At 38.2% G+C, this 24,825-nt stretch overlaps 4 protein-coding genes across 5 annotated transcripts; all 4 read right to left on the bottom strand.

Annotated features, from left to right (window-relative positions):
* Positions 1 to 1,213: 1,213 nt before the first annotated feature.
* On the bottom strand, positions 1,214 to 4,198 carry LOC125204460 (rho GTPase-activating protein 2-like). The gene is made up of 4 exons (XM_048103125.1): positions 3,701 to 4,198; positions 2,430 to 2,550; positions 1,942 to 2,292; positions 1,214 to 1,858 (listed from the first exon to the last, which is right to left on the bottom strand). Exons 1-4 carry the CDS (start codon positions 3,985 to 3,987, stop codon positions 1,382 to 1,384), a joined length of 1,236 nt encoding a protein of 411 aa, XP_047959082.1. The 5' UTR covers positions 3,988 to 4,198; the 3' UTR covers positions 1,214 to 1,381.
* Positions 4,199 to 9,776: 5,578 nt separating this feature from the next.
* LOC125206323 lies at positions 9,777 to 10,398 on the bottom strand. The gene is made up of 2 exons (XM_048105594.1): positions 10,122 to 10,398; positions 9,777 to 10,075 (listed from the first exon to the last, which is right to left on the bottom strand). The coding sequence occupies exons 1-2, from the start codon at positions 10,396 to 10,398 to the stop codon at positions 9,777 to 9,779; spliced, it is 576 nt and encodes a 191-aa protein (XP_047961551.1).
* A 3,852-nt stretch (positions 10,399 to 14,250) lies between these two features.
* LOC125203216 (protein SLOW WALKER 1-like) lies at positions 14,251 to 16,144 on the bottom strand. The gene has a single exon (XM_048101526.1). The coding sequence runs from the start codon at positions 16,096 to 16,098 to the stop codon at positions 14,512 to 14,514; it is 1,587 nt and encodes a 528-aa protein (XP_047957483.1). The 5' UTR covers positions 16,099 to 16,144; the 3' UTR covers positions 14,251 to 14,511.
* Positions 16,145 to 16,544: 400 nt separating this feature from the next.
* LOC125203215 (serine/threonine-protein phosphatase BSL1-like) lies at positions 16,545 to 23,769 on the bottom strand. Of its 2 annotated transcripts, none has more exons than XM_048101525.1 (21): positions 23,255 to 23,769; positions 23,098 to 23,158; positions 22,877 to 22,955; positions 22,722 to 22,801; positions 22,533 to 22,627; positions 22,025 to 22,124; positions 21,669 to 21,738; positions 21,115 to 21,216; positions 20,556 to 20,637; positions 20,285 to 20,452; positions 19,422 to 19,524; positions 19,025 to 19,223; positions 18,768 to 18,935; positions 18,425 to 18,663; positions 18,230 to 18,314; positions 18,038 to 18,136; positions 17,761 to 17,960; positions 17,613 to 17,688; positions 17,379 to 17,514; positions 17,083 to 17,222; positions 16,545 to 16,999 (listed from the first exon to the last, which is right to left on the bottom strand). In XM_048101525.1, the coding sequence occupies exons 1-21, from the start codon at positions 23,454 to 23,456 to the stop codon at positions 16,916 to 16,918; spliced, it is 2,568 nt and encodes an 855-aa protein (XP_047957482.1). In that variant the 5' UTR covers positions 23,457 to 23,769; the 3' UTR covers positions 16,545 to 16,915. The 2 variants fall into 2 exon arrangements, with proteins under 2 accessions (XP_047957482.1, XP_047957481.1); XM_048101524.1 differs by having other exon boundaries at positions 19,338 to 19,524.
* Positions 23,770 to 24,825: the final 1,056 nt, after the last annotated feature.

A 24,825-nucleotide genomic window follows, 5' to 3' on the forward strand; every position in this document is an offset into this window, starting at 1 on the left:
TTTTAAATTATTTATTTAATTCTAATTTTAAAATAATATTTAAATAAATAATTAGGGAATAATTAGTGACTTAAAATTATAATTCTCGGTTAAATTTGGTCAAAATCGGATTAAATCCGTTGACCGTTAAGTTTTTAACAGAACTATTGACGGAGGACCAAAATGATCAAATTCTCATATATGCAGGACCAAAAAATCCAAAAGATAAAATTTATGACCAAAAAGGTAAAATTGTCATATGTTCAAAACCAATTTTAGCCTTTACTCCGTAAAATATTACTGAACCAATTAACCATGTCATGTTTGCTCACAAATTCCCTCTCTCTTTAATTTGAAAATTGGCTCCATTCCTTGAAACTTCCCCCCTAAAAAACCTTGCTTTTAAGGTAGTAGATTAGTCTATTTGTCAAATACGGAGTAAATATAGAGAATAACAAAATACTCCTATACTATTAAGCTAAATTATGTTAAATAGAAAAAACACCTTCAATGTTCACTAGAAAGGTAAATAAGTCTATATCAGTTAATATTATGTGTGATTAAATTGCGGCCTGTAATAAAATACTTTAATGGCATGAATTAATCCTTACAAAATTCGAAGTAAGTGATCTATTGCATAACACTCCTTTTCATCCATGAAAATAAGTCTTTTTTAAAAGATATTGATTTTAATGCACAATAAAAGAAAGTAAAAAAGAAAACAATGACTGAGCAAGAAATGAAAAGAGAATATTTGGTGAGAAAATTTCTATAAATAAAAATGAGACTAGTTTTAGTAAAGCGATTAAAATTGACTATTTTTAATAGATAGAGATAATACTAAAAGGGAGTACTACTACACAATATAAATAGTTATACCACGTTCTTAATAATCATTGTTCTCATTTTTTTCATTCAAGATGAAAATTGATTTAATACTAACAATCAATGTATATTTTGATATGGGTGAACTATTTCTATGGTATGGCAAGAAAATAGAATTAGTGTTTATATTAATGAGATGAATGGAGTATTAATTGCCATATTATGTAAGCCACCCTCTCTTGGGTAGCCTCGTGCAGATGAATGTTGGCCTAATGGGAAAACAAAACCAACATATCAACTGATTCTTAGCATTCATAAAGTTTAATTGCTCAACTAATGTTTAGTACTCCTTATAAAGGTAGTTTAGAAGATCCTACACCTAAATTGGGTGAAAATGATAGATTGTAAATAATGGCAACTAACGAGTTAGCTCTCCTTTGTTTCAAAGTTGAATATCTAAGAAGTTAGAATCCAACACAAACAACCAATGTCTGAAACTATACAATCTTACTAGGAAGAGACTTTCTTCACTGATGTTACAAACAACCCACACCCTAAGTTGATGAGATGCACCGCCTCACTTCAGGTGAAACATCGGCTTCTCAGCTTTTGATCTCGATCTTGAGCATTCTTCATCACTCGTGCTAGTGCTAGAACTCCCTATTCGGCTCCCAGAAAATGAGACACCTGAATCAGCCTGCAAGGCTGAACCATATATGGGGCTTGACTGATCTCTGCACAGAATCCTTTCAAGCTGTTTGCGGAAGCCATCTTTAGCACCATCATGCTCGCCTAGCTGTCTCGAGAAGCAGTACTCAATGTCACTCAATGAATCAGACTCGTATTCATATTCATCATCAGAGGCTAGATCTGCAGAGTACCACTCATTTTGATCATTAAGATTCTTGTGTTTTCTCCCATGAGAGGAACGAGGAGGGATGGGCGCATCTCCTGTAGCTGCCTCTGCACGCTCTCGTACTCTTCTGTCAATCAATGTCCTCAGCAAGTTGGTTACTTGCACAGCATGCATCAGAGCTGTCAATGGGTCAGGCATCTACCAAGAGAAAACTTGTTATGATTCTTGAAATGCCAAATCAGTTAAAAAGTGTGGATTTTTTCATGATTAAATCAATTCACCTTTGTCATGTTAGGAGCAAAGACCATGGCAATGTTTCTTACACTCATCTTGTTAGAATCCTCATTCTCAGCGACGTCTGCCATGAGATCAACGGCCCATCTCAGGAGACAGCTCTCAGTCGGCCTAAGCTGATCAACTAGTTCGACACAATCATCTTCTGCTTGACACTGCAAGACCTGCTGAGGTGAGAGGCCATCAAGGACACCGGATGGAAGCTCCCGGAACCATGCCTTGATCAGGCTTGCCAAACAATGGACATCAATTTCATCGGGCACAATGCCCTTGTTGAGGTGCTCTCTCACATGCCCCTCTTTGCTGTTATCTGGATTTATCCGGAATATCCCTTCTGCCTGTTGCGAGATTTAATCATTTAAGCAAAAATTATATGAGAGGGCCTTGAATTAGTGCATCCAAAGTGGTGTAGTGAAGCAGTAGTACTCAATATGTCCATATGTTTGTATACAAAGAAATTTGAAATGTGGATTACCTTTAGACCACCTAGTGCATATAACTTCTCCTGCATCAGCAGCAGAATAGTCGGGACACTGTTGCGTCTCGCGTCATAAGACCATTTCATTGATTCAGCCGAAACACCACACACGCTAATACTGCAACATCAAGTAGATTATAGAGGTTATAACAGCAAACATGTGATAAAATCTTGTACACATGAAATGGGAGACCATATCTATCTGTCAACATCCATAAATGATAGTAGTACGTGAAGCCTAAGAGCAACTCCAAGGGAAGAAGGTAAATGAAAAGGGTATATCATGCTTATACCTTCTCAAAAAGTGCAATATTACCTTTCTAAAAAGCAATCAACTCCAAGGATAAAAGGTATATAGAAAGGTATATCATTTAAAAAAAATAAAATAATAGTACAAGATGCATTAAAAAACATAAAGTGTAATACCTTCTCAAATACCTACCCCCTTGGAGAATGATATTTTATGAAAAGAAGGTAAATATGGTGGTTATATGATTTTACCTCTCCATTGATGGAGAGGTAAAGATACCTCTTCAAAATGGGAAAAGGTATAATACCTTCTCAAACCCTTGGAGAATGATTTTTCATGAATGAAAGGTAAATATAGTAGTTATATGACTATACCCCTTCATTTACCTCTCCCCTTGGAGATGCTCTAATTGAATATCATAAACTATATATGAACACCCATAAATGCTTGAAATAACTCTCCATGTGACCAAGAGCAGGTTTTAACTCAAATTTGACTGACTTTATTTATTTCAATACTGAAAAATCAGTTTTTCAGGTCTAGGTAGATGCTCGAAAATCCCAATGTGCAAGAGCAGATTTTGCACAAATCCATATATTCCATTTGAGAAATCCTGAAGCATCAACTGATTATAAATCAGATCTAAAGTATGGTGCAAACAAAACCAGAGAAAATAAGGAAGACACTTCACTTTCAATGAACTCCCTAAACTTTAGTTGAAACAAAGTTACAGCAACAAAAAACAGTCTAAAATTCCAGCAAGAAAAGCATCCCTTTTACCTTTAGGATTAGTTTCTTTTCAATTCTGTAACATTTACATTCACTACGTGCAAAATTCCAGCAAGAAAAAGCAAAAAAACTTTCCTATTTTAGAAATCCAAGAACAAGGGCTAAAAAAGGACAGCAGTTAAACTTTAGACCAACTCTGATTTGTTACCCCTTTACCAATAAAGATTAGATTTTTTCAACTTCTTTAACATATACTCCTAGTACAAATATAACGAGAAAGAGATACTACCTTGCACTAGGAGCTTTACATGGAATCTCGACCTCAAACTCAAGAGGCAGCCCCAAAAAGCCATTGAATCTATCGAAAGTTACATGAGTTATGTGCTTGACGTTGGTGGGCCACCCGATTTCCATGTCATGGGCGGCTGAGACGGCCTCTTTTTCATCGACGGCGCACATGGATTTTCTCAAAGCAGCTAAAATGGAGGGCAAGTAACACAGCTGCTGCTTCTTCTTCTCAGCCGCACCGGATTTTGAGCTCCTCCCCCTTCCACACCCACCACCCCTTCTCACCATCTTCTCTCTCTTGCTGTCACTGAGTTGCAAATTGCATTCAAGAAAGTGGGCTTTGGAGATTGAGCTTTATTAAAACGGCATAAATTTCAAATTTTGAGACCACCACTCTGGAAAAATCGCTTTCGGCAAGTATTTATGTTTTGGAAAAGCTCCCTTAAAAAGGGATATTGCATTAAACGAGATTTTCTTTTAAAAATAGTACTCTCAACCTATGTAATCCTAGTGATTACTCCACAATTTTTATGGAATTACTATCATTAAAATAGAGTAACATTCAAGAAAATAAACATAAAAAAATACTCAATCACTTCAAAATTTATTTGAACTTAACTTTTCAAACTTAGTAAACAAAATAGAAAAGATGAATTTGTAACAAATGGAAAGATTGACACATCATTAAAATATTTTAAAACGATGGAGCCTTATCAATAATAAGTTTAAAGTTTGCGATTCAATTGTTAACTATATGTCTATATCTATACTAAAATAGGGACTTGCATTGCATTATTATTTATTTATAGATATTAATAGTAGAAAAGTTCAGACAGATGCAACTGTTGAGCTATCTTTGTCATGGTGAGGTAGTTTGGTCACCTGATTTCGTTATGATTATTACACAATTTGTTGAATTTAACTTTCTGGTTTCTTTATGGTGTCTTACTGTTGACTTTCTACATTTTAGAGAGGGTTTTAGTTGACAATTTCATGTCAATTCTGAATTTTGGAGCACAAATGTTACTATTAAACTATGAAAATAACAAATTGGGACACATTATGTTAATTCAATTAGCATGAAAATGTAACTACTATCAGTTGACTATTACTCGAAACTAAACATTGCTTGATTGGTGCCTAAACTCTTGAAAATAAAATTTTGGAATGCACACGTAAGTTTTAAACAACTTTTGCATATTAAAATAATAATAAAACTATAGTCACAATCACACAAGATTTTTTAAAAGATATACATAAATTCATAATTTGATCAGCTCAAATATTATGTAATTGTTCTATTTTAATCATTTATCCATAGTTTAAACTAACATTTTAAATTTTACTTTACAATTTTTTTAAAACACAACCCAAGATAAACTGGACAATTTAGACTCCCCATACTCCATAGAGTTGACATTGAGCCCAAAAATCCCGTCCCGAAAAAATAAAGTCCATTATATGCCTAATTTAATTTATTTGGATAAATGTGTACAGTACATAATAACAATAACAATCAAAATTTCTATTTATTTTTGGCCAATCCGGGAATTATGGCGGAAGGGGGGCATATTGGGTGTGGTATTTTTTGTTAGTGAATCAAATAATGGAGTATCAAGAACACCTTGCAAAGTTGACTTTCTTTATCAAATTTGTTGAAGAGAAAAATCATATTTAAGGCACATATAAGTTTCCTAATGGTAGGTTAAGTATATTCATAAGGAAGTTTGACTTCTTTAGGACGAAAAGTTAATAAAGTACCACAAGCCGTAACTCACACATGAATACAAAGAATGACTTTAAGATATACACAAAAATATTAACTTAGGCATCATTGATTTATTTGAATTATATTCGAAGCAAATTAAAACCTAAATGCTTTGAATGTACTTTTTTATTATTTAAGTTAGATAACATGAATCTTTTGACACTATAAGCGGGTAACAATTTTATAATGATATAGTGCTTTGTATTGGGTAGCTCAATACTCAATAGTAAGAGACATTGCAAATTGGCAACTTTGTAATGATATAATAGGTCCTCGTGAAATCATACGCTCATACTTTAAGCGAGTTTACTTAATACTACAAAATAAATTAGATTTACAATCATTCCATACATTACGAATCATAGAACTCTAAACTTTAGTTTCGTAATGAATAGGTTTAAAGTGAATCGAATTTTTATATCTAAACGGGATGAAATGTGGTTCATTAGTTAAGAATGTGCATAGCTCATTCAGTTTAAAGTTTAAACAAAGTTTTCATCACACTACAATCCTGCTTGACTAGAGATAATTAATGATAGTGAGAGGAGGGAATAACTTCAAGATCCCACACATGAACAGAGACATGCATGTAAGGAATGATGCTCTTGTTGATTCACTAGATGTGAGTGAGGTATTGATCAAAGAATCTCCGAGAAGGAGTCCTCTAAAACCTTCTCGCCGCGCCGACCACCGTCTCCAAAAACTTCGACGGTCCAATATTCTTCCTTCGTCGCGGGAAACAAGAAGACAGAAAGTTGGAGAAGTTGGTTTCGAATGAAAGAAACGAGAGAAACAAAGATAGATAAGGATTCTTATTATTGATTATTGAATTCAGATAACAAGATTCCTAAATATATTAACTAAGGACCCTAGGTTGGTCCGACTCTCTTTTGCATACTGGGAATGAACCAACGAAGAAAACCAGACATGAAGCTTATAAGTAGGCTCGATTCTCTAATCCTATTACATTGGATAACTGACTAAATTACTAAATACATAACTAACGACCTACATAGTCGAGGAAGCATGATGGTGGACGTCTTGTGCGTTGAGGCCTGTTTGGTGCTGGTTTAACAGGTCTGGTGTGTATCAGATCATGAGTTTGCTAGAGTTTGTGTTTGGGGGGGAGGAGAATGACGACACCAATTAGGGTTTGTGGGTGAGGGAGCTTGAAAAAGAGAAGTTGGAGAAATGAGGTGGTCGTGGAACCGGTCACCCAAATTTTTCCTTTTTTTTAACAAATTTAGTAATGACATTGAGTGTAATTATTGTATAAGCGAGGGACAATTTTTTTTCCTAAAATGGAAAGGATGAAAGTGGACAACATTTCGTGGAGGGACCAAAATTACTAAAGTGGACAATATTTTGTGGACAAAGGGAGTGTCATTTTTCATTGCACTTTCACGGCTACGAAAACAGTGCACCATTTAACATATTACAACATTTTACTATTTTTCATTGTACCAATTACCAACTAACTACTCTTCAACTCTAGCAAAAACACTTAACGATTTGTTGACAACAAAATCAAGAATCACACACAGTGAAATTCCACTAAAAAAATATAGCTGAGTTCCTGAGCAAGTAAAAGGGATAGAAATAGATGAAATTTGGGGATAATAGTGGGAAACAAGCAGATTTTGTTCAGGGATACATTATAGGAGTTTGGAATCAGACATGGAGTTAAATATTGGGTAACGAGATCAAGCTAGAAGATACCTTAACGATTGTTTCCAATCTACACATGCTTGTTGACAACCTCTAGGATGGTTGCTACTAGCCATATTAGCACGGGGCTAATAGCTGCTAATTGCATACATTCTTAGTGTCAATCTTGGAAATTGCAAGGAGCTGGTGCCACTTTTGATCCTTTTATGATTCAGAAAAATGAAAATTATAAAAATGTCTCCATAGACTGGTTTCTTACTTTCCTCGATGCAGTGTCTAATTCTTTTGATTCTTGGTATATCATTCCATTATCATTTTTCAGTGATAATATTGGATTATTGCTATGTTGCCAAGGGTGAGGTGTGTTAAAGCCCCAAGCACGAGAATAGAAACACATGAATCTTACCTTGCTATCGACTATTTCTACTACTTTTTGTTCATCCATATGGTCCCAAAGGCCATGTGATGCAAATATAAAAAATTTATTATCCCTTTCCATTATCTTCGCGCGTGTCCATGGTATTTGAGAAATAGGCGGGAAAAGAAGATGATCATCGGCAAAGCCGGACATTTATTAAATTTGCACGTTTTCAAGAAGGCATCTCCTATACTTCTATACATATGACCATTTTACCCTAGGTATATCAAATGTAAAGCAGTAATGCCTAAATCAAATTAAATTCTCACCCGAATGCACACGATATATTCATTCGTATCCATTATCTACGTGTTGTGTTTAAAAATCTTGGTCCCCAACCGTTACACTTATGTTGCGGTTTATAGATTAAGGAATGACTTGGATGCATTTTTTTGGGAATCGGGATGATATATATTAATATTTTAAATATTGTTAGATTATATATTTGATTGATTTATAAGATATATCAAAAAAATTATTAAAGTAATTAACTATTAAAGTCTTTTATTAGTTAAATGTTGGAGTTCATATACAGTTAGGAATTGCATTAATATTAATACATGGATTAATTAGAGTGTTATTTTTTTATATTCATATGAAATTAATTATATCTTCTTTATTAAATAGTAGTGCACGAAGTATCCAATGGTGTTATTTTTTAAATCCAATTGGTGTCTTGGAATTATAAGAGAAATAAGAACTAGTAATATTATAGTGCCATTTGGCCCAAAAGATAGTTATATATGCGTGTGTGTTTTCAACGAGATATAAAACAAAAATAAGATCTTCTAGAAGTTGGAGAGAAACAAAAAGGTTGTAAAGATGAGATGATAGGTTTGTGTTAAAATGACGACCCCTCTTAAAGTGACACTGTGGCATCATTTATACAGCAATATTATAAACGCTACATAGCAATAGATTGTTGTATATCGTGTTAGATATTGCTGGCCGAGAAAAATTGATATATAGTGTACAACATATTGCTGGCCATCTTTTTAAGTTTTTTTTTTGTCATGTGGCAGCTTATTATTCGTCCACGTGTACAAATGATTGGCTAGGAATGGTGGTATGTTGTTATTTTAAGAGGTGGTGGCACCCTAACACTCCCTCGAGATGATATTCTACAAATATAAAGATAGATATATATGAATAGATTTTAATAAATTTAGTAGGAGTAGTAAGCAAAGAAAATTATAGAAAATGGGATATCCCTGTAAATATATCCAAGCCTTTCATTTTAGGGGGGGCTTCGGCACTAAGAGTATCCACAATAGGGCGGACGTCCCGACGGACAAGCACAAGGACATCACAAAAACACCCGCTGCCACGTCATAAGGATATCTCACTGCACTGTCACATCATAAAGACATCCCACCTCACAATAGTGGAAAAACACTAGGACATCCCAAAAAAACAAATTCAGAAATACGGAATTAAAATTTCAAATATGGGCGAAGAAAATGCAATCATGATTTCATTAAATAAAAAAAAAATTAAAAGTACAATTCAACAAAAAAAATCGATTTCCACAAATTACATTATAAATATCAATGTGCACTCCTTCGCGCTCACAACTCTTCAATTAGGTTCTGTCAAGGTCGATATGAGCTTCTTGTTGGCGCATGTCGGCGAATGCACGGATCCGATCGGCGTCCCCATGAGGTATACTCATTCGTACATTGGCGGTGGCCACGCCATGGCTTGGACCGACAGCATCAGCATCTTCATTGGCCCAATTAGTCAGTCTGGACCTTCTTGTTCAACGATCATGTTACGCATGATAATACACGTGTACATGACATCAGCAATGCAGTCGTCATACCAAAAACGTGTTGGACCCTTCACCACCGCTCATCGAGCCTGGAGTACACCAAATGCCCGCTCCACATCCTAGCACGCTGACTCTTATCGTTGCGAAAATTTGATCTTCTTTGGATCTATTGGGCAGCTGACCGTCTTCATAAAGACGTGCCACCTAGAGTATATCTCATCCGCCAAATAATAGCCCATATCGTGCTGGTTGCCGTTGGCAACGAAACAGATGGTCGGACCACCGCCCATGCATTGCTTGTTGAAAATGAGCGACGACTGGAGGACGTTGACGTCGTTGTTCGACTCGGCTACCCCAAAATACGCATGCCAAATCCACAGTCGGTAGTCAGCTACGGTTTCGAGGATCATCGTGCGATTTTTGCCTTTGAAGCCGGTCGTGTACATCTCTTTTCAGGCGGTGGGGCAGTTCTCCCACTCCCAATGCGTACAATCTATGTTGTCCAACATCCTGAGAAACCCATGCACCGACCTATGCATAGCCATTAGATCATGGCAGTCTTCGGGAGTAGGCTTACGAAGATACCTCTCCCTGACGCCCTGAAAAAAATACTTGAGACATTCGCGGGCAGTCATCTCGCCGATGTGGAGGTACTCGTCGAACATTTTGGTTGCGCCTACGTAGGCCAACTGCCTGATTGCGGGTGCACTTCTGTATAGGCGAGCGACCGGGGCTGCCGCTCGCATCCAACCTGAATCGGAAATACTAGTATTGGCGCTCTAAAGCGTTCACGATACCTATAAATAAATCCCGGTGCATCCTAAAACGCCGCCTGAAAAAGTTGTCCCCAAACCGCAGCTGCTCAGCGAAATAGTCTTCAAACAACCATTGGTGTGTAGCGACGTGGTCCCGGGGTACTACAACTCGATGTTGGATGGGGCGAGGTACCGCCGGCTGCTGCTGGTGCAAGGCCGCTTGTATCAGGCGATTTATCTCCGCAGACATATAGGCCGACAACTCTTTGTTAATTCGCCGGTCTACGTCATCAGCATCCCCACCACTACCACTAGCCATTTCGGGATGTAGAGAGAAATGTAGAGAAAAAAAGAGAAACTCGTAAATACAAGTGGTGCAAATGAAAATGAAGTGCAATGAGCCGTATATATAGAGTTTTGAATTTTTTTTGGAAAAAGGTCTCGTCCGTCGGGAACCCACAATAGTGGACGAGCGGACTGACGAGCGCCTTATCCGACGGACGACCTTTCGTCCGTCTGGCTCGTCCTATCTCTGCTTGCCGGTCTCGCAGTAGTGGACGAGCGCGACGGACTAGCGGGTCGATCGTCCGCGCGCTTGTCCACTATTGTGGATGCTCTCGTAGTAGGAAGGAGTACGTGCAGAATAAAGTAAATGAATTATAGGTGCATGTGGCATCCCATTTGGCAGTAAAAGGAAGGGTGCGTGTGCTCGTGACGGAGGGGAATGGACGTTGGTTGTTTGCTAACAGACGTAAGGAATTGCAGACGGCAAACGAGATATAAAAGATGGGGGACCACCACCTTTTCACTCATGTTAAGTGTTACGGCCTTAATTCCCACATCGATTGTGAGAACAACAGGTGTAGGGTAAATAGACTAAATGAGTTCTCTCTCCTAATAGACTAGTCTTTTTGGGCTGAGTTCTCCTATTTGATCCGTACCATTAATTGTGTGATTGCTCTTAGCCTAAGGATCTGCGATCCGAACGAGTAGTTATCGTTTTTCTCACTATTTTATTGTCATTTTTATTTCGTTCAGTTATCAATATATTATCATTCCCCTTAGCTCTCGTTACGATTACTTTTTCATCATTATAATCGTGGTGTTGTGTGTTTTGCGTGGGTGTAAGTGCATATTCTAGCTCGAGATTGGCTTATACCCTATCAGCCTCTTCCAAATCCAACCCCGTCATTTCTAAACATGAATCTTGCAATTCAAGTGGAGAAGAGTACGAAGGGGGAAACTGTCATTTGTGAGTTGACATCGGAACTATGGGCAGAGAGGGATCGCGAGTCGGCTAGGGTTTGTGGAGGGGAATGGCGGCGCCGGTTAGGATTTTTGGTGGTGATTTTCGGTGTCGATTAGGATTTATGGATAACGTAAAGAGAGAAGTTGGAGAAATGACGTGGTTACTAGAATTGGTCACCCAAATTTTACCTTTTAAAAAAAATTAGTAATGACATTAAGTGTAAATACTGTATAAGCAAGGGGCAAATTTTTTGTCCTAAAATGGAAATGATGACATTTCATGGATGGAAAATGAACAATATTTCCTGAACGAAGATAAAAGAGTGGATGGCATAATTCTTGTGGTTAATCACCATAATCTAAAGTATCTAGTTTGACTTTAGTTTGTTTCCATATAAGAAGAGGTTTTATTTTGATCCATACCGTGATTGTTTAAATACAATTTAGGAGCCGTTTGGTTTCTTGTAATAGGTATTTTGTACTCTTTACGTTCTACAATAGATGACACACTTGGATAATGACACGAGATTTTAGGAGATGTTAATTTATATAATAAGTGGAGAGAGAAAATGTTATATTTATATTAATGTGTGAAACACTTTTTCCGAAAAGGAAAATGTGACATCTTTTAGAGCATCAACAACGCCGGACGTCCCGGTTGGCGTCGGACCGGCGTGCCGGACGTCCGTCGGCGACGTCCGCATTGGGCGTGAGGGAGGCGGACACAGACGTCCGATGCGGACAAGGGATATCCGCGGCGTTAACGGGACGTCCGTCGCGACGGCGAGCGGACGTCCGCCATTGTGGCATACCGGTGGACGTCCCGAATTTTTGATTTGTTTTTAAACTCTCTATATACGGCTCGTTGCAAACTCTAAATATACGGCTCGTTGCGTTGCAAACTCTAAATATACGACTCGTTGCAAACTCTATATAAACGATTTTTTTAAAACTGTAACGCATGTATAATCGTTGAAAATAAAGGCCTAAAACAAAAACATATCATACCGTCAGGTAAACTATATAGATTCAACGCATATGTATGCTTTTTAAAAATAAAAATAAAATCATTGCATTTTCCCTATATTTGTCGCTTTTTTTTAATCTAATGAAATTATTTTGCACTTTGTTTAATTCCGTATGCGATACGAAATTTTAGTTCCGTACATTGTTTATTAATTCCGTAAATTGTTTAATTTGGTGAATTTGTGAGTTTTTTTTATTGCAGGATGTCCGCACGGGAAGGGCGAGGGATGTCCGTCACTGTGCAGTGGGAAGTCCTTATGACGTGGCAGTGCTGTGGGAAGTCCTTATGACATGGCAGGAGGTGTTTTTGGGAAGTCCTTCGGGAAGGCTATGGGACATCCGCCCCCACTGGGGATGCTCTTATGGGACAAACTAAAAAGGATAGTGTGACATATGAAACACACGAAGTAAATTTTATCTATGCATTACATATGTTTGGTTTCGCTTAGAGTTGGCAATAGTGTGGATTGAGTTATTATAAGATCAACCTGATAATGATCCAACTAGGGGTGAGCATTCGGGTTTTGGTTCGGTTTTTTGCCCAAACCGAACCGAACCTGAAAAACCGAATTTAGGCTAAAATCAAAATCGAACCGAAACCGAAATCCAAAAAACCGAAAACCAAACTTAAAAACCGAACTAAACCGAAAAACCAAAATTTTATACTCCGTCTGTCCCATTAAAAATGAAACGTTTTTCTTTTTTGGCTGTCCCATTAAAAATGAAACGTTTCCTAAAATGGAAACAACTCTATCTCTACTTTTTCATCTCTCTTACTTTACTCTCTCTTCTTTCACTCACAAAACAACACTACATAAAATATCGTGTCGATTCTCAAATGTTGCATTTTAAGTGGGAGAGAATATATAAATGTATAAGAAAATGTATAAGAAAATGGTACTGAACAGTAGAAAATTAGAGAAAAAAAAAGTTTGAATCTTGGACAGCAGATCTGGATGATTAGGGGCATCCAATTTTTAAATATCACAACACTTAATTTAAGCATATGAATTCAGCTTCAATACTTGCAATAATCATCTTTAAATATCAAAGTTTACAGATCCAAATACTTATCCTCTGAAGAACACATTAATTCCTAAACACAAAAACTTAGGTATTTTAATTTTGACCACTAGTTTGAGAGCTGTGAAGAAAATAGACGAGTCTGAGTTTTTACCTTCTTCTGAAGGCGGTGTAGATGGCTGGAGAGCACGGCTGCACTGCTGGAGGGCGGAGACGGCGTGGATGGCTTGAGGCGATGGGCTAGAACAGAGATAGGAGACAGGTTGGAGGCTTAGAGTTAGTCAAAATTAAGCCTTTAGGGTTACAGATTTAGAGTGGAAAACGGAATTGAGAACGGAGGCGGAGAGATTGAGAAAGGAGGCGGAGAGGCAGAATTCTATTAGGGTTAGAGTTATATATAAATAATATTTAAATATATTTATATAAATATAATTCGGTTTTTCGGTTTTTTTTTTCGTCCGAACCGAACCGAACCGAACCGAAAAATCGAAATTTTTGCAATTTTAAAACCGAACCAAACCGAAAAACCGAAAAAACCGAACCGAATTTCAAAATTTCGGTTCGGTTCGGTTCAGATATTCGGTTTTCGGTTTTTTTTTCTCACCCATATATCCAACCCAATAAGGCCTAACCCGAATCCGACCTGTTAAATAAATTGTTAATCCAAACACAAACCCGACCTGCTATCTTCAAACCCGAACACGACCCAAACCCCTTAACAACAATATGTGATAAAAACCGGAACCCAATATTACACGATTAAATCTAATTTAATTTAAACTTAATTTACATTATAAAAACCACTCAAAAATTGAAAATGGACTAATTTATTATTAAAGAACAAAAGTCAATTTATTAATAGCAGGAATAATAGTGGAGAAGAAGACTTAATTTATTAGTAAGTGGACTATTTTTGGCAACCGAGAGAGAATACAACGGTATCGGGTAAAATGGAGTTCTGATGAAACAAAGCAGTTTTCATTGCAACCTATGTGAACCAAAAATGATTCTATTTCAACAAAAAAATTGGCCTTAGACAACAATAGAACAGAGATCAATCCTACAAAAAACATAACGAGTCTTTCTCCCAATTCCAATAAAATCTTGGTAGATCAAACACATAATCTCACTAACTTCAGCTTCTAGCAGCAATCCTCAGCATCGGTGAAATAATCCCCTGTATTTCTAGCAAAGATTGTTGTATTCTGATCTCCTCTTCAACATCCCTCTTCAGATTTCTAATATAACTTCTTAGTTGATCGGAAGATTTTATATCCTCGGCTCTCAACTCAACAACCTTATTCGCCAGCCTCGTCAGCAGCCCTGCATATCTTGGCATGGTCGAGTACTTCTGTAGAAACGCCAGCAGCAACGCCAGCTCCTCCGTGTCCAAATTGGACACACATTTCATCAACTTCTTACGCGCCACCAACTCCTCCATCACAGCCACAACACTCTCTGGATTTCTCCGATTCAAAGCAGCCACCAGCGCCTCCCTGTGCCTAAACTTCTTCAAGAGCTTATCAAACTCAGCCATCTTCAGTTTCTTAGGCCTCTTGATCAAGTAATCGCCTTCCGAGGGCTTCAAGTTTTGCCCTCGTTGGAAGTACCTAAAATAGGAAGGCCTTAGAACCTTCCTGCCAGGATCATCCTCCACAATTTTCCACTGAAAACCACCAACCACTTCCTCACTCTCCACCTTCGCCTTCCTTCTACCGATATACAAATTCCCTTTGGATGTCCCTATAACACGAGTCGAGCAATCAGGCGAAAATCCAACAGATAGAAGTGGCTCCGGGAACCTCATGGAATGGGTGATCTTCAACTTTGCATAATCAAAAACCTTCATATATCCATCTAATGCAACACTCAAAATCCTATTCTCCTCGGCCTCCTCTCCACTCCCTCGTGCAACCTTGCCCATACAAAGTGCAGTCACAGTCTTGATATGGCTCTCCATCGAATACAGCAACTTCCCACCACCAATCACATCCCATATCTTAACAAAATTACCACCCGCGGTGGCGATTAGGCCACCGGAGGGAAGGTACAGCACACTCTCCACGGGCTTCTCATGATTCAATTCCATCACAGAGCTCGCATTCGACACTCTCACATCCCAAACCCTAACCCTATGATCGTACGATCCAGAAACGAACATTTCATCGCTAATAGGCGAAGCATCGCCGCAGCGCACATAATCCTTGTGGCCTAAGAGATTAAACACGCATTTCTCAGTCGTAACATCCCAATACTTAACAACAGAATCATCTCCACCTGAAAAGAGGTGGAGTTTATCGGCGGCGCGAGGGTAACTTACTGACCGGACAGCGGCGGCGTGGCCCTTCAGACGGCGGAGGTGGCTGCGGGACTTAGCGTCGAACACGTGGACGGTGCCGGTCAAGTCTCCGGCAGCGAGGAGCTTCCCGTCGCAGCGGAAGGATACGGCGGCGGCGGTGTCGGAGAAAGAGGAGATTGTGGGTTTAGGCTCTAGCGTTTTGCCGGAGAAGATGGAGACGCTGGCGGAATGCGTGGCAACGAAATCGTGAGGGGCTAGCGGCGAAAATGCGATGGAATTAATTGGGAAAGTGAAGGATTTTGATGGTGTGGTTTCGATATCTTTAGGGATTTTGAATGATCTCCAGTACTTGGCCTCCGGCGTGGGAGTGAGTTTGCTGGAGGTTGGACGGAGCTTCGGCTTAACCGGGAAGGCTTCCGCCATTGTTGAACGGCGAAAAAGGGGTGCTAGGGTTTAGGGGATTGGGGGATGATTGCTTCTAAAAGACGACTATATATACATACATACACAAAATTACAACACTACTTTATTTTCTTGGTATTTTTGTTATGGAGTATACAAATTTAAATTTTTCCTTGTTTATTTTGCTTCTTTCAATTGAATCTTAAAAAAAGTTTGGGACAATTACACCACATATATAAAATATTTCACCAATATTTTAAATTGATACAATAAGTTAAGAAATTTTTTGTAATAACAAATATATTAACTTAAAAATATTTATGCAACTTTTTTTATATGTGGTGTAATTATCCAAAGAAAGTTTAGGTTTATCTTTTACATGTATCTAAATATTTTACTACTATGAAATAACGAGTCAATTGAACTTTAAGAAAAGGATCATATTTTTGTGGACGATGAAACTCACATACCCCATAATTCAACTCATGCCTCAAATCGAAACCAATTTGAATCTGCTAATTACATTCTCTCTATAGAAAATATCGAAATCAGCCGCACAGCACACACCCATCTATTCTACACACACAGATTTTTCGTTTCTATCCTTAACTTACAGTAAATGTTTCTGTATTTTACCACACTCAGACAAAATGTAATCCATTTTCTTGTCATACCCCATCACCATGTATATGTATTTCTCTTCTATACACCAATAATCCTATTCTTCTCTGAGTGAAATACAACAGAGCCGTCCGCACCATGAAAGCAGGGCCGACTGCTCCGTCCCGTGCCAGCCCAGCAGCATTGGGATGCGTGCAAATACCAACGTGCCGCAACATCATATATAGGCAAGTGAGCCTCGGTCGAGGTCAGGCTGCGGGCGTCCTCTAGTAGGAGTTGGAGGTCTTTGGATGTTAAGCTCCTAAAGAAACCAAAATTCAAGATTATCTTCTACTAAACGAGAACTGCACGCACCTCAACAGGGATAATCTGAAACCGACATACCTGCATCCATGTCTCCTCTGTCATACGTTCTGGGGACGTTTCCGGGGAGTGGAAAGGTGGTGGAAGTGGATGAATCAATTTCGGGACAATAACCAATCCTCTGCCAACGACCAATATTGCACCAGCATTGTTTGCCGTTCCTGAAGGTGTTTGCGTAAATCAGATTAGTATTCACTACGAGAGTGTGTAAAAGATAACATAGATGCTACAATCAATCTTGAGCTCGTTTTATCATGCAATCCTACAACATAATCTGGAATGCTAGCATGATGAGTTCAAATTACTCAAAGTAATACCGCAATAGTTGGTTGCAGAAAAAAGGGTGATCAACTGGCCCTGGGCGAATCGTTCGAATCCATCCATAACACACTCGTGGGCTCTTATGATCATTTGCAGCTTGTTCTTCTTACAGAAATCTGTGACTCGATCAGGCTGCAGGCAGGAAATTAATCGGTAAACAGACAGTATGTCATTAATCGTGACAAGAAACAGAATATTGTGATGACAACATGAAATCATCAGATGCATACCCCGAATGTCACAAGTCCGGGTCCTCTTGCATTCGGTCTCAAGCCCTCAACGCTATCATTTTCAGTGGGATCCGACCTGAGGAAGGCACGTGATAAGCACAACATGGAATCGGATGTAGGCAGAATAAGGCTGTGAAGCAAAATATACCATAACAAATCCATTAGCACTATCGACCCAGCATCCATCGTTATGGGTCTCTCCAGTTTCTCTATCTGTTCAACTGAATTAATCGACCTCCCTATGCCACCATGCATGCAGATGATCTTTTTCTCTATCAGTGCAGCAAGTGGGAGATAATTAAATAACTGGTTGAATCGCGTCCAAGCCCAAATTCCATCGCTTTCCCCCTGCAAGAAATGTCAAGCAGCCTTTATCAGACACCACATATTGATCGGGGATATTACTGTAGACTCGAGACGTATACCATTCTTTCGATACATTCGATGCGAAAACCAAAAAGTGCATTGATGTCAGCAGCTTCATGGTTTCCTCGTATCAGGTGAACATTCTCCGGGTATTCGATCTATGGCCCACACAAGTCAATAGTTAAAATAGGCAAAAATGTAAATATGCAATTCACAAAGCAAATGTTCAGCTATCAGTTCATAATTCTTGCCTTGAGAGCAAGAAGCAAAGTTATAGTTTCCAAGCTGTGCTGTCCGCGATCGACATAATCTCCCAAAAATAAATAGTCTATGTAACTGAAATAGGAAAGCTACAAATTAATGTCACGAGTAAATTAAGAACTTGTCATTTGCAGAGTGAAAGAGGTAATCATGTCAGCCACCACAAGCTATAACATAAAACTTACGTAATGTCTCCAGCAGTCGAAGGAAATCCATATTCGTCAAATAGCCGCATCAGATCACCAAATTGTCCGTGTAGGTCACCGAAAACTTTTACAGGAGCTTTTAATTGAAGCACCGTCTGCTCTTGCATGAAAATCTGCTCGGCAGCATAACAAAGCTCACCAACTTCATAAGAGTCCAAAAAGAATTTTCTGTTTACAGGAGGCTTCCAATTTCGAGGCCTGAGCAAAGTTGATATGATCTGCAGCATAAATAATAATCAAATACCCACATAAGCATCAGACTGACATTTTTCTGCGTCAAGAATTTTGCTTTTAACAGACAGAAGAAGACAGTAAAGCTTGCCTTTTTATGCAAGCCTTGAGGTGACTTCTGCCTTGCAAACTTTTTAGTAGGATTTGATAGGTCATTATGTGATGGTAGCATTCGTCTACTTTCATTTTCAAATTGGTCCAAGGATAACTGCCGAACCATACCCCCCAAGTTTCCAACAGTTTCTTTTGCAACTACAACCTGCAATATTTGAACAATATATGGTTTCATGGTTCCCAGGCATCCATATACAATATATTGATGCACAATAAAACGAGCTCAAAACATACCGCTCTAGGATGAAGGCGGACATCAACTTCTGTGTCACTACCTTCAGAAGTGGTCTCCACAGACTGTGAATTGACATCTGACAACGAAGCTTCCTCAGGGGTAGCTGACGCTGCCTGAGCAGATTGCCAGACAGCACTCGCAACCTCAGCTTCTGCAGCAGATGCCTCTGCGAGTTTCTCCAAGGAGTGCTTGTCCATTCTACGGAAACCAAGGCAAGAGAGAGAGAGATTGAGAGACATACATGTTATAGATTACTAAAGTAGCCTGTCTGGACTACAGAAAAAACCACCATAATGGACAACAATAACAGACCCATATTTTCCAGATGAAGGTGTTTCAAACCCGTCATCTGGGGTTGATCCAGGGGAAAATGGTGCAAAAGTAGCATTATTTGACCTTGGGCTAGAAGTCATCGAGGCTCTGTCTGGGGATAATGGTGGATTGATTTCAGATTGATACTGAGAGTTCTCTGCCACCAGCAAATCATCTAGCAAATTATCTGCAACACAATAAACTAAATATCTTAAAGCAGGTCACAAATACGAAAAATGAGCCATCTTGTGTGCATAGACATTCACTTTTAGCTTTTAAAAGCACAAAGAACTATTGGAATCATTACCAATATATGCGAAACATTTCAGCCTATACTCACTAGTAAAGATCATACTGACAGTGAATCATCAACAAAGACACTGTAAGATGGAAACCTCAGCACTAGATTTAGAAACCATTAATTCTGCCATTTGCCTAAAAATTTAATTTGGGATACAGAGTAAAGCTGTCAGCTCAAAACTCCATTGACTGTAATTCCTATAGCCAGAGTTAATTCCCATTTTTCAATTCTAGTAGTACTAAAATATTATCCAGATGAAATGCAAAATGAGTTTTTCATGTACACTTCTAGTTTCATGGGATCATATGTCAAAAGAGCAAGAGAGCAACTCAAATTATCTAGATGAATGCATACAGCATATAGCTGGAGTTAATGCCCTTTTCTGGATATCTAGATGAAATGCAAAAATGAGTTTTTCATGTATTCTTTAGTTTTATGGGTTCACATGCAATAAGAGCATGTAAGAGCCAAGACAGAGCATCTCATATTAGATCCATAATCACATTCACGTCCCAAAAGTGTGAGAAATTTTCCTATCGGAAAAAGGTGAAATTTCTTTATATTGTGGGTCTTGATGAAACATTATTCCAGATAAGAAAAGGGCATGCAGCCAAGAAAATAAGATATGTCTAAAGGCAGACTTCACCTCCTTTCAGACCACCATGAACATATATTCGGAAACCGACAGATGCAGCTGCATGGCGACATCGACGCATAATCTCCAGAGAAGGATCAGGATCACTCTGTGCTTTGTTTCCCCGTGCAGTGACCAGACCATTTCTGTCAAGCCAAACTCCCGCGGCGGTATCCAATACTTCATACAGAACAACAACAACATCATGATATTCTTAATGGAACAAGTCCCAAAACTTGCAACAATTTCCAGTCAACAACTAAAAACAACATTAAAAGGTCACCTGCAATTACAGCATCACCTTCTACTGATCGCCCACCTCTAAGAACACCTCCAGTTACATGCAATCTAGCACCTACAAAGACCTGGAAAAGAGCAGCATTCTCAAATCATAAAGTGGAGCTAACATATAGATAAGGCATATTGCCACTGACAAGTGATCCAACAACACTAAGCTTCTCAGTTCTCATAATAATTGTATGACCTCCAACTCTTAACAGTCTTACCAACAAAATAAGAATTTAAGATCAAGCTGCTTATGGTGTAGAATCTGGAATGGTACAAAGAATATTGACATCTACAAGTCTTCTACAGTCAACCCATTTCTTATTGTTAAGGCCATACAAATGAGATTATTTAGAAAAAGATAACCAACCTTATTCAATAGTAGTATTTATTAACAAAAGAAACTCTAGTCAATATATTATAAGTGATCAGATAAAACTGCAGGTGTTATAGATTCAAAACCATTTTTCTTATGATCGCATAAAATGACAAGAATAGATAAGAAGTCATCTCATTTTGACAGTAGCAAAGAACAAATAACTGGATCAATGACTTACCGCGGCATGCTGATACCTGGGCGAAGGCGACACTCCCGGAGCAAGCGTCCATTCCCACAGGCCATTGCGATGCATAAGTAATCCATAGGCATCTGCCAGTGGCTGTATAGGTCACATGCAACTAATTCATTAGTCACATAAAGCCTTGGTAATAGACCACATTTATAAAACTACCTCAACTAATTTTGGAGAATAAGCAAATTATCAGTAAAAAGTTGAGCAATCAAGCACCTCATCAGAGCAAATTAACAATAGGCTAATTGTTTTCTAAAATTGGTACTAAGTGCCCAAAAAATGTCTCTTGCCATAAGTTTACAGAGATTAGTATTCCACTCTTTTCCCAAAATAAATGCATGAAGATATCAGATGAGTTTATCCAAAGGCATGCAAGCAAATTGAAGCCATCTTCGTTAAATTGGAGTTGGAAACACCTTGTGGTTTGACAATGGAGGGATTCATTTATTAACTTCATGAAAATGAGGGAGCTATTTTCGTTGTGAAGCCATTTACATGACAAATGAATGCCTTCTATCATCACAAGAAACAAGCCATACCGTGCCTGATGCATCTCTTCCGCCACAAAGCAGAAACATTCCATCTGACCGAGCACTAGCCGTTGCATACCTATAAACATGGTAAATTGGTATGGTAAAATACTTATTGTGCAAGGTAATGAACGTGTAAACAATTAGTAGAATCTAAGGAGTCAGATGAGAAAACAGAAGCCATTTAAACTTGTTAATTAAATACATCGAAGGGTCCCTTAGTGAACTAGTTCAGATATAAAAGCAGACTAAACAATCTGCATCAGGAAAAAGGCATTCATTAAAAGAAAATTCCAACTTTAATGTTCATAATTTGTATTTATGCCAATAATGCCACAAATTAAAAGATTAGCAAAACTACTCACATTCTTGCAGAAGGTCTGTCACCTTCTGGATTAAGCCTCTGCCACGCATATGGTTTCTGTGCAGTATCCAAGGCCCAAGCATCTGATAGCACTCTTTTACCTGCAAAATCTTGTACAGTTAGTGCCAGCATAAGAAGAACAAGATATTGAAAGCCATTGGTAAATAAATGATGGACAGTTTAAGGATACATTATAAACAAAAGATTCAAATTATTCCAAACCAGATCAATCGAACAGGTGAGCATAGCAAAACAGCAAAAGTGGTAGAATGTGCCACTGTTTGCCTACAGCAGCTAAGGTATAAGTTCCCTTAATTAACAGAAATATTTCAATTGAAGCTTTCAATAACAGCCAGTATCATTTTAGATTATTAGAAAACATTAGTACATTGATAAAGTTCTTCACTGCTATACATGCAGTAATTTCCTTTGTTTAAAGTGATATTAACTGCCAACATATTTTTCTAAATGTGTATTTTTTGGATAAGAAAAGGCTTGCTAGCTCTCACCATCATTGCCACTAACAGAGACAAGATATCGTTGAGCGACCAAGTCCATGACATGTCCGTATCTAGGCCCGGGCCCCTGTCCCTGAACTACAACTCTGGCCTCGGCAAAAAAGAGTTACAAGTCAAATAAAGCTCATTTACTGCAACACCAAATAAAGTAATAAGCAACAATATCCCATAGAAGCTTACCGATGCCACTTGAACTTGTCATTTGTCAAATCAAGCACATAAAGGTCATCCGTCGAATGCCCAGCCGGACCAATCCCACCCTGGCAAAGAACAGACCCTTAGTAATTTTACAGAGCACAATTTTTCAGCCATTACAAACTCCAAACTCCAATCACCTGAAACACAACCATGGTGCCAACAGCTGCAGCTGCGTGCGCAGCTCTAGGTGATGGTGGCTCCCCAGCTGGCCGAAGCCTAATCAAATCAGTCACAAACTAATGAGCACTAATTCCCCTCTGGACCAAATTTCACCAATCAAGTAGAAACTAAAATCCAAAAACTGAAATCAAGATTTCAACTTAAACCACAACACAGAGAGAGAGAAAGGAAGAGAAACCTGGTCCATTTCCTAGTAAGTACGTCGTAAGAATGAATAGAATTCGTCACTCCATCCAACCCTAAAAAACACCCGAGCTTAGAACTTCAACAACTAATCAGTTCAGTACCAAACAACAGCAAAGCCAGCAAGCACAAATCAAAAGAGAGAGCATTACGAATGCCAGGGGCGCCACCGTTGCCACCGCCAATTGCGGTGGCGCCTCCGAACAAAATGAGGCGGGGGCCGTGGGTTTTAGTCGCCGCGACGGCGGTGAGCGTGTGACCACAGCGGGGACCCGGCGCGTCCTCATCGGTGTCCCAATAGCTCTCCAAATGTCGATATTCCGGCGCCGGATGCAGCCACGGCTTCGATCCCATCCACAAATCGAATCAATCAACTCAGCAGAAAAGCTGAATAACAAAGGAAATCCACGAAACTGGAACCCTAGAGCTGATTGAAGCACAAAGGAACAGTGGGATCCAGAGCAGCAAACTGGACCCTTCACTGAGAGTTGATGCCAGATAATTCCAGTTCAATTTTTCCCAAAGTAAAAAAAAAACGGTTTTTTACTCGTGGATTACCAAAAAATTGTGTAATTAGAAAAAAGAGGGTTTCATTTCATGGATTGAGATGAATGAAGTTGCGATTGACAGCTGATAATTGAAAGATTTTTTAGGCAAGAAATGAAGAAAGCCAACTCGTCTACAGTCAACCGTTATTTTACGCTTTTCAAAAAAAGTTTCAATTTTTTTTCCTTTTTCATTTTCTTAAGTAATGGAAATATCTGGATTTCACAAATATTGCAAAGACAACTTCTAAATATGACTATTTCAAACGAACTGAGTACATCTACTTTTCCAATTTGATTCACAAATGTTGGATATATGTAATTGATGTGAACAAATCACACACGTTCATCTATAATGTTTTACTACTTAGTAAGTTAGTATAATAAGTTCGTTGTTCCATATTTCCCTAATTGGCAACTCACAATAACTTATAATTTTGGTAAAATAAATTGACCCTGGACTTGATCTAAGAAGTACAGAAATCCAATACAGATGTTGTATAGAGGATATCGACGAGTTTAAGATTTTATTAAAAAATTGCATGTGGGAATGGCATACTTCCATTTATTTACTTTATTTAATTTGAGTCCATATTTTCTTATAACATGAGTTTATGTTTTAAGTTATTTTTCCTATTTTTAAGTCATGTTTGTGATGCATCGAAAATCTGATGTTAGATAAATGAAAGTAAAAGGAGTTGAAGTAGAATTAGACTACCCAATAGAAAATGAAAATATCTAGATTCTAGACTCATTTCAAATTAAATTTGATTGTGTTGGAACTCGGGTTTAAGACAGAGGGGGCCTATTAAAAGAATAAAGTACTAACTTGATATGATTTATTCATATTATACATGAGTGTTTCCTCTTATTTAGAAAAAAATAGTGATGAAAAGATATAGATCGATTCAAATTTATATGTGCTCAATATGAATCAAATGTTTTTTTTCCATTAAGGGGTTGTGATAACAAAGTCCTATTCCTGTAATGTATCAGTCATTTACATGAATATATATTAATTATAATTAGAGTTGGTGATTGTTTTAGACCTCCAAAGAATCAGTCCACGTACATAGGTACATAGATTCATAGACCTTAAATTGATTATTAGAGGAAATTTTACTGCAGCTGTTCTTTGAGTATTAAAATTATAGAAACGATCACTAATTGGTAAGAGG

The sequence above is a fragment of the Salvia hispanica genome, chromosome 2 (assembly GCF_023119035.1).
Source record: "Salvia hispanica cultivar TCC Black 2014 chromosome 2, UniMelb_Shisp_WGS_1.0, whole genome shotgun sequence".
NCBI lineage: Eukaryota > Viridiplantae > Streptophyta > Magnoliopsida > Lamiales > Lamiaceae > Salvia > Salvia hispanica.

Bases quoted from the DNA above. Each gene is read 5' to 3' on its own strand.
- LOC125204460 (XM_048103125.1), bottom strand. From the start codon at position 3,987: ATGGTGAGAAGGGGTGGTGGGTGTGGAAGGGGGAGGAGCTCAAAATCC. The intron at 2,551-3,700 runs GTAGTATCTCTT...TTGATGTTGCAG, and splicing joins TGTAAAGCTCCTAGTGCAAG to TATTAGCGTGTGTGGTGTTT. The intron at 2,293-2,429 runs GTAATCCACATT...ATCTCGCAACAG, and splicing joins ATGCACTAGGTGGTCTAAAG to GCAGAAGGGATATTCCGGAT.
- LOC125206323 (XM_048105594.1), bottom strand. From the start codon at position 10,398: ATGGCTAGTGGTAGTGGTGGGGATGCTGATGACGTAGACCGGCGAATT. The intron at 10,076-10,121 runs GTATCGTGAACG...TTTCCGATTCAG, and splicing joins GCACCGGGATTTATTTATAG to GTTGGATGCGAGCGGCAGCC.
- LOC125203216 (XM_048101526.1), bottom strand. From the start codon at position 16,098: ATGGCGGAAGCCTTCCCGGTTAAGCCGAAGCTCCGTCCAACCTCCAGC.
- LOC125203215 (XM_048101524.1), bottom strand. From the start codon at position 23,456: ATGGGATCGAAGCCGTGGCTGCATCCGGCGCCGGAATATCGACATTTG. The intron at 18,137-18,229 runs GCAAGAATTATG...TGTGGGCCATAG, and splicing joins CTTTGCTTCTTGCTCTCAAG to ATCGAATACCCGGAGAATGT. The intron at 17,689-17,760 runs GTATATTTTGCT...TGCCTTCCTCAG, and splicing joins GTGCTAATGGATTTGTTATG to GTCGGATCCCACTGAAAATG.